The sequence below is a fragment of the Strix aluco genome, chromosome 4 (assembly GCF_031877795.1).
Source record: "Strix aluco isolate bStrAlu1 chromosome 4, bStrAlu1.hap1, whole genome shotgun sequence".
NCBI classification, from domain to species: Eukaryota; Metazoa; Chordata; class Aves; order Strigiformes; family Strigidae; genus Strix; species Strix aluco.
The window spans coordinates 67,265,736-67,281,914 of NC_133934.1; the positions used below are offsets into that span (position 1 = coordinate 67,265,736).

Consider the following 16,179-nt stretch of genomic DNA (forward strand, 5'->3'; position numbering starts at 1 on the left):
GCAGATGTCACTTCCAGATGTGGCCAGGCAGGTGTGGCCCAGCCAATGAGAGCAGGCAGAGGTGGCCAGGCAGTTGAGACCACGCAGATAAGACCAGACAGAGGTGACCAGGCAAAGGTGGCCCTGCTGAGGTGACCACGCTGAGGAGTCTAGGCAGAGGTGGCCATGCTGATGAGACCAGGCAGGGGTGACCAGCAGATGTGGCCATGCCGATGAGTCTAGGCAGAGATGGCCAGGCAGAGGTGGCCATGCAGGTGTGGCTCTGCTGAGGTGACCATGCTGATGAAGTCCAGGCAGAGGTGTCTAAGTGGAGGTAGCCATGCTGATGAGACCAGGCAGAGGTGGCCAGCAGATGGCAGCTTGAGCCCAAGGACAGTGCCCAGCAGGGCGTTCAAGGCCTCCCACAGCCCAGCCCTTGGCACCCCAGCACCCAGCTCAGGCATGGGCTTTGCACCCAGTGCCACGGTAGGGAGCAGCAGCTGTGCCCAGCCCTGTCCTCTCCTCGGAAACCTCCTGCCTGTGGAAACACACAGCACGTTCTGCAAAAAAAAGTCCAAAAAAAGATGGGAGACCAGTGGCAGGGAAATTATCACGCAGTTCCCACGGCGCCAAGTTCCTGCAGCAATAACAACATTATTTTTCCTCCTCCCAAGCGGAGGAAAGCTTCCAAGGAGAGCTGAGATGGCAATGCAGCCCAACGTATGGCAAGGCAGCCGGCATCCCTGCCGCTCCAGAAACACCAGCTGATTTGGATTTTGTGTCCTGCTGTTTTAGGCCTAGAGCCAGGATTCGTCCAGAGAAAATGTCACACAATGCAACAGAATAGATGGCTGCGTAACCCCAGTTAAAGATAGCTCGGCCACAGCCCGGGTTTGATGACATCTTTTTCTGTAGTGAGCGTGAGAAAACCCGGAGAAGATGAGTTCAACCTGAAAACATGCTGAAACCCGCAGCAAAGTGTTTTCCAAAAGGAAAGAGGTAAAAAAATAGCACTCATACCTCCTGCTGAGCCACGGGTGTCTGCTGGCTGGGTCCTCTGAGCACCGGGAGCTACATTCTGGGAGCTGTTCACGCTGTGGAAAGGCATGGCTCTGGCCTGGCTCCCCTTGATGCACCTACCCGGGGTGTTCCACTGCCACAGGCCCTGGACCCCCCAGATGTGACAGGCGATGCTCAGCAGTGAGGGCAGGCAGGGACCACCCCATCCCGCCACACAGGAGAGGGCCCCTTCCCCAGGGAAAAGGGATGCCCTGGCAAGGTGCAAACAGCATTTTTTTGCTTTAAAAGCAGAAGTTATATCCAGGCGGGAGCCAGTGTGGCCCTGAGGAAGGAGAGGGACGAGGGACGAGGGACAGTGCCACTGGGCACCCTGAGCCCCCACCGGGACAAGAGCACCCACCGCCCGGTGCATGATACCCGCTGACGATGTGCCACGCCTGGGGCTGTGTCCTGGCGCCGTGCTCAGCACCGGTGCTGGGTGCCCAGTGCCTCATCCCGGGGCAGGGCACTGGTACCACCACCCAAACCCAGTGCCCCTGCCCAGGATGGACCGCCCAGTGCCTGGTACCCTACGGCCAGTCCCTTGATACCCACTGTTGATGCCCGGTACCCAGCGCCTGGTACCCTGCATCTTAGCCCCGGTGCCCCATCCCGGAGCCCCGTCCCGGTCCCCGGTACCGGCAGGTGCCGCTGTGCGCCCGGCGCTGGGGTGGGGGAGCGGCGGCGGGGGCCGGACCGGGGCGGCGGCGGGGCCGGGCGGGCGGGCGGGCAGCGGGGCCGGGCGATGCGTCCCTCCCGCCGCGGCTGCCAGGGCCGCCGGCACCATGGGCTGCTGCTGCCGCCTCCTCTTCCTCGCCCTCCTCCTCCTCCCGGCAGGTAAGCGCCCGCCGCCGCACCGGGCTTGGGCGCGGGGGGGGGGATAACCGGGGTTTTGCGGGGTAATGTGGCTACCGGGGGAACCCCCGCTGTCGGGCTGGGAGCGATGCGATGGGGACAGGGGGGAAGGCAGCCCCCCGCCCTCCCTTGCCGGGGACAGCCCGGCTCCCTCCCGGCAGAGGCAGGATGCTCGGAGCTGGGCTCCGCAGCGCAAACCCCCCCCGCAGCGGTCTCACTCACACCCCGACACTAGTGGGGCCGGGTGAGAGGCCCCTCTTTTCCTCCACCCCTGCCCCGCAGAGGGGTCGCCAGCTGGGTCCCCCTGAAGCTGGGGCACAGGAGAACAACTCCAGGGGACCACCAGCATCTCTTTGCAGGCACCCCCCAGCCCTGCCCAGGCTGAAGCTCACCCCCCAACCCAGCATCCCCCTTCCTGCACGGTCGCTGCTTTGAAGGAGCTTTTATCGCTGGCCCCGGCCTTGAGCAGAGGCTCCTGCACACCCAGCACCCCGGGCTTTTCCCAACTGACTAAAGGCATCTCCCTCCGTCTGCCTCCCCCCAGCAATATCAACCTCCCCATTTCATAGAAACACCCAATTTGACATCTTTCCCCCACTACAACAGCCAGAGGAGACAGTTCAGTCCCTGGCCAGTGCGACAGCGAGCACTTTCAAATGACAGCATGCACAGATTAGCCCTCCGTCCAGGCTGGGTTATTAATAAACAACACGAAGAGCTGCTTGCTCAGAAATATGAAAAACACACTTGCATAACCAAGCAATGGGGACACGCACAAGGGGAAATACATTGGCCAAAGCTGTTATTATTAAATTGCTGTTGGTCCACAGCAGAGCAGTGCAAGGGGATGAGGCTGGGTGAGGTTTCGAGCTCCCTGCAAAAGCCCACAGCCAGCAGTCATGTCCCCAGAACAGCAGCTGGGGAGGCCACATCTGCAGGAGCAGCGAACCCTTATCCTCGACCATATCAGCTTGTGGGAGATGTTCCTCTGTTTAAGTGACCCCACTAGTGCAAGAGGAGGGAGAGATGCCTAAATCCTTCTCCTTGTAAAGGGCGAGTTTGCCAACAACCTTTTGTTTCTGTACTTTCCAAGCAAGTGCGTTTGGGGATGAACCTACATTTTGCTCTGCAGGGGAGCCGAGGATGCCACTCGCTTCCTTTGTGGGCTTCTGCCTGACCCCAGTTTGGCCACCACCTTGGCAAGCCACTTGAAAGCAGCAAGCCTCTGCTGGGAGTCAGCCCTCAGCTGCTTTAGGGTTGGGAGGCGGGTTTTTCCCAGCACCCAGGCCAAACCCAAAGCTGTTCCCACGACCATCCCTCTCTAAGGCACCAACACCAGTGAGGCTTGGCAGAAGAGTCAGGAAAGATTTCCCTGGAGTATGGTCCTGTGGCTCCCAGGCTGCTCCCAAACACCCCCAAAACCCTGAATCTTTTGGATGTTTTCTACAAGTTTTTGTCCCCATAGAAATAATACTTTAAAATATATATATTTATCACCCATGGGAAAACAAAAAGCATGATTTAAATATGCTTCAAGTTTATTCTTCAGGACTTAGTGATAGAAAGGACGTCACTGGGCAGGAGTAAAATAAGACTGGGCTTTGCCTGGCCACATAATGAAATAATAGCATCTCACACGAGGAAGTTTTTATCCTATTATTACTTCTTACTCTGCATGTAAATTCTAACCTGCTTTCTTGACATGATGCCTGGCCCCATACGAACACCTGGTTGCTGCGGCTTCAAGCCTGCTTTCCCCTTTAGCAATTCACCCTGGTCCCCAGCCGAGACATTTTAAATGCCTGCAAGAGGCAGCTTTCAGCTTTAAAGGCTTTGGGTGCTTCTGCAAGGAGCCTCTGGGGAGGAAAAGCTGTTTTCTGGGGGTCTTGGAGCCTGGCACCACAGGCTGCTTTGAGCTGCCACAGAGGACACCATGTTTTGAGCACTCTTGGCCCCTCTCCCCCATAGGTGAGCTGAAGGACAGGGGAGATGGGTAGTTAATTATCCCCTCTCCCAGGCCAAATGAACAAGCAACAGCTTTGGCCTCTAGTACCAGAGGATGCTCAAAAATGCCTCTGCTCAACCTCATTGCTTCCCCTTCTGGGGAAGGCCGGGATGGGGCCAATGCATGTTGAATGCTGCACCTAGAAGCTGTAATTAGCAGCTAGCCAGGAAAATTATTTAGCTGGTGTGTTGTCACTTGAGCAGAGCTGCTGTTTGCAACATGCCTGGCTGGCTTGAGAGCCATATCCAAGATATCCGCCTGGGAAAATGTATTGGTGAGGGGGCCTGAGCCCAGCCGTGTGGGCAGGCAGGTCCCTCTGCCAGCCTCACAGCTCAAAAAGCTGATAAATGGTTTCTCTTCCAACAGCCTAACATCCTAGGGAGATAAGCACAGTGTGACACACATTTGCATGTATCAAAAATGTAACATGCAATATCTAAAGTATTTTTTATTTAAATCAAGCAAAAATAATTTTAGGAAGGGCTGGTGCTGTAAACTACTGCTCTTAATGAGGGCAAAGCTCACACCAAGAGGAAAAGTTCCCACACTGCCCAGCAGCCTCATTATGCCCAGCAATCAGCTAAAGCCACCATGTGAAGTGACAGCCTGCCCACACACCCCAAGCAGGACACAGGGCCCTGCCAGCCAGGGGTTCTCCAGGAATGCAGAGGCTTTCCACCCCACGTCCTCATCAGACACCTCTGGCTGTGTGGGTTGACTGGTAGCCACAGGTTGCTTTGTCACACCCAGAAGGAGAAAAACCTCTAAAGACTCCTCTTCACTTTCTTTTCTGCTATAATTTCATTGCAACTTCAGGATCAAGTGCTTCATCAATTGAATAATTAAGCAAAACTTAGTATTGGGCTTGGGGGGAATGGGGACAGACAACATCATGTTTTCTTTGAATGGAGGGTGGTGTGGCCACCCAATTTTGCAGCTGCTGTGAAGGGTGGGTTTGTTGTGCAACCAACAGCCCTTGCTGCTGCATTTGGACATTATAGCAGATGGTTGCCTGAGGAGGACTTGGACACCCACTCCAGGCTTCCCCAGGCAAGGAAAGAGCTGGTCATAGGGACCATGCAGCATGCAGGCAACCATCTTTTATTTTAAAAGTTGGCATTATCATTGTTAGCTGGGAAGAGCAGAGATTACAGGGTGGTGAAGCTGTCTGTCTGGTTCCCCAAGAGCAACCTGTCTGCAACAGCTTTCCTCAGGGGCTGAGAAGTGTGCACGAGTGAGCCAGGCCCCCATGTTAGCTCCTTCCTCCCATGCAATAGCCTGGAGAAGAGCAGCCACTGCTCCCAAGCCAGGCCATAACCCAGCAGCCAGTGAAGACGTCACTTGGAGCCTCTCCTTGCCAGCTTGACAAAAGTCCTCAACTTGATGTGTTTGGCCACATGGATTTTGCTCTTGCCTTTTGCAAAAGGCAGGCCATGCGTCTACAAGAGGTGCTGGTACAACCCCCAATATTCAGGGAGGTAGATGCTGCTGTGTTTGCTCAGCCACAGCCCCTGGGGGGCTGCGTCCTCAAGGAGGACCGCCAAGGGACATCTCCAGGGTGTCCTGGCCAGCTGCATGTTTGGGACAGCCTCTGTCTCAAGGATGGGGCCTCTGCATGGTGAGGGACCCATGGAGACAGCACACTGATTTCCATTGCATAGCTGTTTCTCTCAGCTACAGAAAGAGTCAGGCTTCAGAGCAATTAGACCTAAACCACTTAACAACCATGCAGCAGAAGAAAACTAATCATGCAGAAAGCCAGCTCAGCTTGCCAGTAAATCAGAACAACTGCAGGTTTATTTGATCTGATGGCCTTGGCTTCTTTATGCAGTTACTGGATTGCTTGGCTTTTTACCTGTTGATGTTTCTGGCCCTTGGTTTTCTCACTTGGTTTCTTTCTCCCCTCACAACCAGTTTTATACCATCATCAGCACAACCTGGCATTGAAAAGAAAGGTGATACAGCAGAAGATGAGCAGGCAGCAAGGAAGCAGCACATCACCCAGGGGTGCTCCTGCTGTTACTAGCATTATAAACACACACATGCAGTGCTGAAGCTTTGCTACAGGCCTGGAGAGCCACCATGTTGGCTCTGGTTTACACACTGAAGCTCAACAGCAGTTAAATATATCCTCGAGAGTTACTATTTCCCAGTACCAACCCATCTGTGTGCTCCCTCTGTGATGGCATAGAAAACTTGCTGGGTCTGACACAGAGCTTAGACCCTGCAGAGTTGCTCCCAGACCACCCTAGCATCCTTATTTCTTGGGGATAACAAGGTAGTGCCCTGCAACAGTGCCCTAGAAGAGCAGAGACACAAGTTCAAAGCCCTAGACAACCACCACATCCTCTCTCTTCCTTTTTCCATATCATTACAGTGCTTAGTCAGACCCTTGTTTACTACAGATGGGGCCCTCCAACTAGAGAACAGAGAAATGAACAACACCAAAGCCCAAATTACATGGTGACAGAGAAGGTGAGGCAGCCCAGTGCTGAACATCTTGAAAAACAAGTTGAGCCCAAAGCAAAAACCAGTTTTATTTAGTTTTACCCACCACAAGGAGACCTTTTGCCATCCACAGCTAGATGCTACCAGTTTTACAGCTAAAAAGCAATAGCACAATAAAAGTTACACCTGAGCACGAACAAGGAGGAAGAGAACTGCAGAAAACCAGCACAAGGTATGGGAATCCCCAACCACAAAAACCAAAGCCAAGCCAACAAGGTCATGAACAGGAAGTCCTCAGCCTATATTTAAACATAAACTGTTTTACTGTTCTGCATCCCTTCTCCTAGTAATAAACCAAGACATGCTGCAGGCCCAGAAGAGTCAAGGTTGCTCTATCATCATTGCTTTGTGAAAACCAGCATAATATAGTATCTACAGAAGGTCAAAAAGATTGTGTGCTACCAAAGGCATCACCCAGTGAGCCATGCCAACTTACCTCGGCTTTTAGGGTCCAGATACTCCTCTGAAAAAGTTGAAAAACCCGAACCTTTGCACACATGCTTTCTCTCACTAATACCATCATTTACAATTAAATTATCTGTAGTGTTTTTTCTATACTCTTAGCAGTACTATGTAAATAGGGCACAGCTCCAGCCACCAGCTTTTGTGTCAGAGCCCCTAACTGTGCCAATAGCCCCTAATCACCCTGACAAGCCCCACCTGGGACACCCCCTCCCTCTGCCCATTGGGCTGGGACCTCCATTTAAGCTCAGCTTCGGGTACCAACTTTTTGTCTCACTTGTGTGGTGGGTGTATGTATCTATGGTGTTGGGTGTATGTATCTATGGTGTTGGGTGTATGTATCTATGGTGTTGGGTGTGTCTCAGGTCTGTGTTGTGTATAAGTTGTTTCTAATCTGCTCTTTTTTCTTTTGGGTTGATGTTGTGATGCTGTTTCTAATTGTTTCCTGTGTTGACCCCAAGCTTAATGTATCCCCTTGTCTTGAGCAGAGGATGGAGCTGTATCAGCATCCTTTTTTGTCTACTTTGGATAGGTGTTGTGGGTATATAGGGTGGATCTTACTATGGGCTTTTGCTTCATAGTTTTGTGCTTAGGTATGATCTTGGTCTTATGCTTTTATTAGTGGTTGTCTTAGAAGTAGCTGCTGAATTGATATAGAAAGTGGTGCTCAAGCTTGCTGCATGAATACATTCTGCTGAGGGTACCCAGCAGATCTCTTTGTTGCAGTGGCTTATCCTTTTGTCATATTCCCTGTTTAGAAAGGGTGGTTAGATTCCCTGTGTAAGTACAGTCAGGATAAGCTGCTGGGAGGGAAAAAAAAATAATATTAATGGTACAAAACTTTTTTTATCCCTGGAGCCTTTGCTGCCAGAGGAGCATCACCTACTGCAGCTGGGGTATGGGTGCCTTACTTAATTCAGGCTGAAAGCAGGCATGTGGTGTGTCAGTTAAGTCATGTGGACCTTTTGGTAATTACATCAGATATGATGAGTCATGAAGTGAAGCTTGTTAAAAAGCTCCATCTCTGCCTTATCAGTGGATGTTTGTTTGCTGTGGCATGGTTGCTCCATCTGATGTCATTCACTCAGGCTGGAGATGTTCTCTTGTTTGGTTTTTTTTATGCTGTGTTTCAGCTGGCAGAACAATTTAAAAGCTTGCTGCAATTGCTTCTGGAGTGCCTGAGAAAGGCATTGTTGGAGATGCTGCCAGCCTAGATCAGGCTGCTGTTTTCTAAGGAGGGCACAGGAAGAGTTCAGCTTCTGCAAGGGTGACACCTCCACCTTTATGTGGCTTGCAGAAGCTAGGAGAACAGCATGAAAAGAGGAGAGGGAGATAATCTATCAAGTGGATGGTTTATTCCTTGGGTTAGCAGGTGATGAGAGTTAATATTCTCTAGGAGCAAGATACATGAGTTATAGGGATTTTGATTTTTCTCTTCTTTGCTGTTTCCCATACTGCTAGAGAAGACAACCTAGGTAAAGGACCTTTCAAAGCTCCTGTGGGGCTGTGAAGTGTGACACTGCTGTTTTCTAGGTGGTTACCTTGAACTGGCAGTCCTCTGCCCACCTCTGCTCTGAGCTGGATTCCAGTGGGGTGGTCAACTGCCTTAAGTGAATTAGATGGGTGAATTCCTTAGGGCAGAACTATGCTTGGCATTCTTTGATAGCTAAAATCCCTCAGTCCCTCTGACAACCCCTGTCTGAGGTTTTTTTAGCTTTTGAAGTCATGTGGTTCTAAAATAAGTTTTCTAGTGCATTTTTGCCCCTTATTCCAGTGCACTGCCCTGGTTCCTGCTCACAGCTGCAGGTCCTACAGACTAGGTGTTGAAGAAAGGAAACCCCCACCTTGGCTTTTTTTTTCTTTGCAGATAGGTTGGTAGAGGACTGAGCTTGCAGACAATCTGGGTGCTCTCCTGGCCACTCATCTCCCTGGGGACAGGCAGCACCCATTTGCAGGGCAGGCTGTCCTTAAGCTGGGTGTAGTGGCATGAGGACATGTGGAACTACTGGCCAAGGGGGTCCTCAGCCACTTTTTTTGTCCCTTCATCCTAACCCAGTTCAGAAGAAGTCTGCATTGCCTCTGGGATCCTGGCTGGGCTTTTCCTGCAGTGCAAAGGGGCACAGCCTGAGCGTGAGGGGGTGATGTGCTCTGGGTGAGAGCTGGACTGCAAGTGGGCAGTTGCTGAGTCCCAGATAACCCAATGGAGGTGATGGCTTGGAGAAACAAGAGGATAGCAGAGGGCTGGCACAGGCAGGGTTTGCTAGCAGAGATTAATGCAGCACTATTGATCTGGAAACCAAAGCTTGGCTGGCAATGACCATGCAGGAGAGGGGAGGGGAAAAAAACCCCAAGGCTTAAATGAGCAGTGTGCTGCCTTTGGCCATGCTTGCTGTCCTGGGAAATGTCCCTGTGACTTGTGACCTGCTTGGCTGTGAGTGCTCAGCCAGCAGTCAAGGATTATTCCTGCATCCACTTTTGGCTCACCCTCTGCATTTATATCCCTTAGATATTATCAGAAACTTCCTGACTCATCCTGGCTAACAGTATTGCCAGCTTTTAGAGGTCCCTATAAGTTTGCCTCTGAAGTTCAAGCAGATCATGAGAACTTTGCTGACCCAATGAGCAAGCAAGCAACATGGGATACCAGGGTGGCTTTGCAGAGAGGTGGTAAGCTGCCTGTGTCCAAGGGTGGAAGCATCTACACTTACAGAGATGTGACACTTTCAAAGGGCTACCAGCCCTGCAAGGGTCCTGCTGTGCCTGATGTAACAGCAGCACGTCATGCTACAGGCTGCAGAGGCTGTCTGCTACCTGTTGGAGAAGTCAAACATCTGAAATGCCACAGTGTGCTGGAAAAAGGATTATTTTACAGCAATACACATAAATGGTGGACCCTGACCTGAAGAACACTAAGGGTCAAGGGATGCTCAGTCTGGGTTTGGCACTTCCAGCATCTTCTGCTACCACATGGCAGCTGATTTCTGGCCTGGCTTGGCCATCTCCAGTGCCTCTTAAAAAAGTTGATGAGTGCTCTGCTCAGGGCATGCATAAGCTGCAAGCTACTCCTGGCAATGTAATCTCAGGTTAGCTGGGCACCTTCAGGCAGTACTGCAGAGGTTGAGAGGTTTGCTGTTGCAATAGTACTTGCAGTGGGAAGCCTTGCATCACTGCTGATGGGGGAGGCTGACTTGATGTTGGTGTAGCTTGTGTCTGTGGGGAAATAATCTAATTATCTGAGGTCAGAACTGTGGGTGCAGGGAGGCTGGTGGAGCTGCGACAGGACATGCTGGGCCAGAGTACTTGAATTCTTCACTCAGCCTTCTAGCAACTTGTATTGCTGATATGTCTTTCCACACATGCATCTCCAAAGCAGACCCTCTGCTCTCTGGCAGTGACCATGCCTCCTCTTGCATAAGGCCCAGAATGGCTGCATGGTGTTAAATCCTTGAGAAAGACCCTGTTGCTCCATGCTCCTCATGAATCCAGCCAGAGAGTTCATGTCCCACCCTTGGCCATGAAAACCAGGGGGCTGTGTTCTCACATAGTTGTCGCTGATGGCACCTTCAGTTCTTGTGATGTGGGAGGTTGTGGACTAACAGTACCTGCCAGAAATGGCTTTTATACCTTCCTTTAAAAAAGGAGATGTGGTTTCGGCAGCCCCCTTTGTACTCTGCCACCTGCCACCAAAAGTGAGTGTGTTGGCAAGACCATATGGGGATGCTTCAACCTGGTCAAGAAAGGGCAACGGTTCAGTGTAAAAGGGAAAGGGTTCAGTGTAAAAGCAAAAAGGGAACAAATCAACCACTAGAACCTCAATATCAACATGAAGAGGCAGGTTCTTGCAGCTTGTTTCTGGACACTGAAAGTGATGTACCAAATGGTGTTGGCCCCTAGCAGATGTTGCTGCAGGTGCTTTGCAGGTCCCACCACACTGGCAAGCGACCTGCCTGTGCTGTAGGAGACCTGGCACTTGCTGCCTGTGGCACACTAGTGTGGAGAGCCATGCGAAGGGATGGAGTGGCACAGGGAGTATTTAGTTTTATGGTGTTGCAGTTCCTGAACTGAGCAAGGGAGCCACCTGCCTCTGCAGAAAGAGGGGACAGGATGAGTGGGGACCCATCAGGTCTGTTGGATGGAGCCACCACTTTGGGCAGGCTTTGTCCTGGTAAAATACTGTGGGTGAAGTCAAGCTGTGAAAACCAGTGCATTTATCTGAACTAGTGGCTTTTAAGCTCAGGATTATCACAGTAATGCAGCTCAAGTTCATATGCCATTAACTCCCAGGTATTAACCAGGAAGCCTGAGATGTAGAGGTCTTGGGATGAGGAGACATCAGAGTGCCCTGTTGACAGCAGAAGCCTTGCAGGAGCCCAGTATGCTTTGGAAAGATGTCTGTGGGACATCTTTCCTGCTGCTGTGGTTGGGCTGGGTACAGAAACCATGCATGCTGAGCCAGGTGGACTCACTTGGTAACCAGACTCCAGTTTGTCTATTTCCCCTCCCTTATCCTAAGGTCTGTCAGCCTTGTACCTCAGCAGATGGAGAGCCTGAGGAGGGTGAAGGTTCAGAGACATCTCTAAGTGCCTGTTGCTGGGAGAAGAGCACCCATGGCCTCAGTCCCACCTCCCAGACCCTCCTGCTTGGGAAGTGGGGTCTATCACAGGTGTATCTGCAGTGCCAGGAAAAAAAAGCCTTTGGGTCAAGCATGCTAGGGACTTGTGCTCCTAAATACCTTGGGATCTAGAAGTCATACCCTAGAGCTGGCTTTAAATCCCTGGCCAAGCATGTTTGCAGTTTCTAGACAGAAAATGCCTTCATGAAACATGTGCTATGTACCCAGCACTCACTGCAGTGAGCCAGAGGTCCTTAGCTGAGATGTCCCTTCTGCTGTCCTCCTCCACTGCAGGTGTACATGTTGAGTGAAACCATATTAGACACCTGCAGTCTTCTGTTTGTGCTGATGGCTAAAAACACCCTAAACATGGTTTAGTGAGTCCCTGCTCACCAGTGCTACATCCTGCCTTTTCTACACACAGGTGCTAAGTGTTTCTATCTCTCCTTCAGCACAAGGTGCTATCTGTGCCCTGGGAGCCTGTGGTTCTCCTGGGTGCTCAGCAGTGAGGGGCTTTGCTGGAGGAACCCTATGTTGCACAACCCCTGCTCCCAAATTTGAGTCCTTCCCATGCTGTTATTTCTTGGTGCAGCTTTATGTGTGATAAGAATTGCATGGTGGGCCAGCAACAGCTCTGTTCCATCTAAAACATCTCTGGTGTAGGCTGGGTCCTTTCTTGCAACCTTGGGTGTCACCTGCATGGGTGGCATTTCAGACTGACTTTGGGGCGACAGCAAATTTGGCTGTGGTGGTTGGCAACATCTCCTTGAAGGGTGGCTTGGTGATGGGGAGGAGACCCTTGTGTTCCCACCAGTGATGCCCAGCTATGTATAATCTGCAAGCTCCTGCTCACAGAGAGCTACCATAATAGTTGTCTGTGCTCTCACTGCTGTTGTTTCTCATTTAGATAAGAACCAAACCCCTGTCTCTGGAGTTGAGGTGGGAGTTTGGCTTCAGGAGTCCAACTAATTCAGCACTTTGCTGAGTGTTTTTGTCCTCCACACTCATATAATAATTAGTTCATTGAGGCTTGTTTGCACCAGAGCAAATTCTTGCTCTTCCCAGTGCTGGGCTTGGGATGATCTGGGGGTGTAAATAAATGAATGCATGGGAATAAAAATCCCTCCTGGTGTCACTTAGTGTTGGCATGGTCTTCCCTCAGCCTGACCATGCTGAGGGAGTTAGCTGCTAGCGCTGGCCCAGTGCTGAGTTTAGCCCTGGAGAGTAGAAAGAGGGGGGGGAAGCCCCAGCAGTCTGCTGGTGGGGATAGAGGAAAAAATGACTCATCTTCATGCTAAGAAATGAAAACGAATGAATGCACAAGGAAATGGGGGGAGAGGAAAAAGAGATGTCTTGTGTTATCATTCCCAGCTGTGTGGTGGTTGCTGCTGAGAAGGAGCTTGCTCCCCTGCTGCTTTGCTGGCTGCTGGGAGGAGATGCTGGGAAGATGGAGGGGGTGTTTGGGGGTGGGGAGGATCCCAACTCTGGGGGAAAAAATGGTGCTGACCCATGCCAGGACAACTGGTCTGATTTAAACATCACCTCTAGCTGTGCAGGGATATTTCCCATCTCTTTATTTTAGATGGCTCTCAGCATTTAAATTTATTTCTATAAATTTTATATAAACTTATTTCTAGCTTCATTCCCAAATCCTTTAGTCATCACCCAAACCCCAGGTTGCCCCAAGGGTTTCGCATTATCAATACCTTTTTGTCTCACTCCTAGGACTGGGCGATGACTCCAGAGCTGTGCTCTTTGCCCCCACCAGCCCTTCCTTCCCCTCAGAGGGGATCCCAGCAGCACCAGGTTCCAGGGATGCTGCTGTCCCCACACCAGATCCTGGCCAGTCCTCACTGCCTGTGTCCACAGGACCTGCTGAAGACGGGGCATCCTCCAGGCCAGCTGAGGGGGATGGCCACAATGCCACCCCTGTGGCAGCACTGTCCCCTGCTCCTGCCTCTGTCACTGTGAGCTCCATCACCGCAGCCACCACCATAGCAGACAGGCCATTCATAGCCTCCAAGCCCAGCTTGGTGTCACCAACCTTGGAGACAACCCCAGGTCTTCGGACAGCAAATACTGCCAGCTTGGCAAGAGGCACGATGGATCTGGGGGCAGCTCCCAGCCCCACGGGTATACCTACATCATCCTCCTCCTCCTCCCTCCCCACCAGTGACCTGTACTCTTCCCCTGGGATAGTCTTGTCCCCAACACCTGTCCTCATGAGCCCCGGCACCACCCAGCCACCGGCGCTGACCAAGGACATCCCTTCCCTAGGGACGCTGGTCATGGCATCAAGCCTGGCCATGCAGCCAACGTCCCCCCCAGTGACTGTGACAAGCCCCACCGCAGCTGAGGCCACGGCCACCGGCAAAACCACCCCCTCCACCGGAGTCACCATGGAAGAGGTCCCGCGCGCCTTGAGCGCAGGTGAGCCCCACCGCTCTCCATATGCATATATAAATATAATGTCAACCTCAAGGTGCTTAGATAAGAGGGGCAGACCCCCTGAATTGGGAGGGAAGAGGTGGTCAACTTTCCAAGAGCCCCATTCAGCAAAAGCTGAGCTTTCCTGAAGAAGCCTATGTCATCTGTCCCACCAGTGGAGACAAGGAGTCGTAGATACCAAACCTCAGTTGCCCAGAGCTGTGAATAAAATCCTTAGTTGCAAATTTGACTTGAAAAACTTAAGGATGAGAGGAAACAAGTGCCTGGATAGTGGGTGCAGCCTGAGTTAGGAAGACATAGGTTTTCTTTCTCCCTCCTAGAGACCTCACTAATCTGACACTAGCTTTCACCTGCCTTCTTCTGTAAGCTCAGATAGCTTAAATGTGCTTCATAAGGCCAGAAAAGGGAGGGATCTGGAGCATTTTATAGCCTTGGCTCAGCACTAAATGCTGCCTGGTGCTGGGAGAAGCAACAAGGAGCAAGTCCATAGTCCTCAAGCAAAGCCCAGCTGTGTTTTCTCCCAAATCCACCTGCCCTGCCTTTATGGGAAGGGGGTCACTGCAAAAATACAGGGGTGCCCAGCATCCTCCACAGGAGCTTTGGGAAGTGGTGAGGGCATGCCCCCTCCCACCAGAGATGGCTAGCACGGGTGTATCAGGTGTGGGGTGGGTGCTATGGGGCTGGGACTTAGGGGGCACTGAGCGCTGCCCTTTCTGATGGACCCTCTGCAGGGAGCATCGTGGCCATAACCGTGACAGTCATCGTGGTGGTGGTGCTGGTTTTCGGCGCGGCGGCGTACCTCAAGATCAGGTAAGGCTGCTTTCGGGGTGCTTTTGCTGAGGCTGGCAGCATCTCTCACTACCACAAGGGTTATGCTCAGGGGAAAAGCCTTGGGGAGATGGTGTCCCCAAGCCTGGTGGGGTGATGGGCAGCCTCTAGTCCCAGCATGGCTGCGTTTTCTACCACATCTATACCGAGAAGCAGTTTTGCTTCCTCTTTTTTTACAACAGCCTCACTCAAATGCCAGAGATACTGTTCAGCATAGTCATAACCAGTAATTATCCCTAGGGTAAGCTGCTGCCACGGGTCTTGCTGTGACTTAGACAATAAACAGCAGCACAGCCCAGCGCTGAGCATCTGTAATGAGGCTTTGCTGACAACTGAGACGAGGTCTTGTTTTAATTCCATGGCATGTCCCAGTCTGGTTCAATGGGGGTAAAAGCCTGCCTGGGCTTATTTTCTGTCCTGGTGCTTCCTGCTAAAATATCCTAAAGCTTGACCCAGTGAGGACTTGCATGCATTTTTTTTTGCCCCATGGTAAAATAACAAATAAAGCACCAAAGCAACTGGTAACACTGGGTTTGCTTTCCCCTGGCAGGCATTCCTCCTATGGCAGGCTTTTGGATGACCACGAGTATGGCTCCTGGGGCAACTACAACAACCCTCTCTATGACGACTCCTAGCACGGATGAGGAGAAAAAAAAAAAAGAAAAAAATCCTTAATTTATAAGTGCTTCTGCAGCAGAGCATCCGCTGTTGAGGAGATGCCTGGGCGCCAAGCCACTGCTGCAGGCAGGATTACGGCGGGTCCGGTGGACGACAGGCAAGCGGAGGGTGGGCACACAGCGCCCACAATAAACATGAATTTTGGCCTTTGCGTAGGAAACTCTGAGTCCAGGGGCACGATGGCTACTTGGTTTTCCAGGCAAGGGAACCTAAATTCTCCAGGGGGAAGGGATGGGGGGAGGTAAAGGGAGAGGATTGAAGTTCAGCCAGCACCATGGGATCCTTTGAAATGCTGCTGCCCCACGGCTCGGGGTGGGTGGGGGAACATGGGGGCTGCTGAGCCAGACACAGCAATGCACAGGGGTCTCCCATGCTTTCATATGCTCCTTTCTCTGAAATTACCTCCTGGCATCATCCTGCTATGAAATACTTCACCTTGCCTCCCCATGGACCACGAGCAGTTATGGGGCTGCTCCATCACTGCTCCCTTCCTTTCTGTGCAGGTGCTTCTGTGCAGAAGCAGGTCACTTAATTTTTTTTTTTCCATTTAATAGTGTTTTTTCCCCCAAACACAGCCTGTGGGAAGGTGCATTGACAACCCATGTTGCTGGGTTGAGAGGTGCCCCATTTCACACGCGTGGCTGCTTGCTCTGCAGCTTTATTTTTAATCCTTGAAAAATTTGGCTGCTAAGATACAGTGAAGCATTTTTTAATCCACAGTTTATGTGTTCAGCTACTAGCACCT

At 51.6% G+C, this 16,179-nt stretch overlaps 1 protein-coding gene across 1 annotated transcript; it reads left to right on the forward strand.

The window, feature by feature from the left end:
* The first annotated feature begins 1,782 nt into the window (after positions 1–1,782).
* Positions 1,783–15,585, forward strand: PARM1 (prostate androgen-regulated mucin-like protein 1). Its single transcript, XM_074821481.1, has 4 exons — positions 1,783–1,875; positions 13,206–13,910; positions 14,660–14,738; positions 15,307–15,585. The coding sequence occupies exons 1-4, from the start codon at positions 1,824–1,826 to the stop codon at positions 15,389–15,391; spliced, it is 921 nt and encodes a 306-aa protein (XP_074677582.1). The 5' UTR covers positions 1,783–1,823; the 3' UTR covers positions 15,392–15,585.
* Positions 15,586–16,179: the final 594 nt, after the last annotated feature.

Coding starts and splice junctions, on each gene's coding strand:
- PARM1 (XM_074821481.1), top strand. CDS start 1,824: ATGGGCTGCTGCTGCCGCCTCCTCTTCCTCGCCCTCCTCCTCCTCCCG. Junction 1,876..13,205: donor CCTCCTCCTCCTCCCGGCAG/GTAAGCGCCCGC, acceptor TCTCACTCCTAG/GACTGGGCGATGACTCCAGA. Junction 13,911..14,659: donor CCCGCGCGCCTTGAGCGCAG/GTGAGCCCCACC, acceptor GACCCTCTGCAG/GGAGCATCGTGGCCATAACC.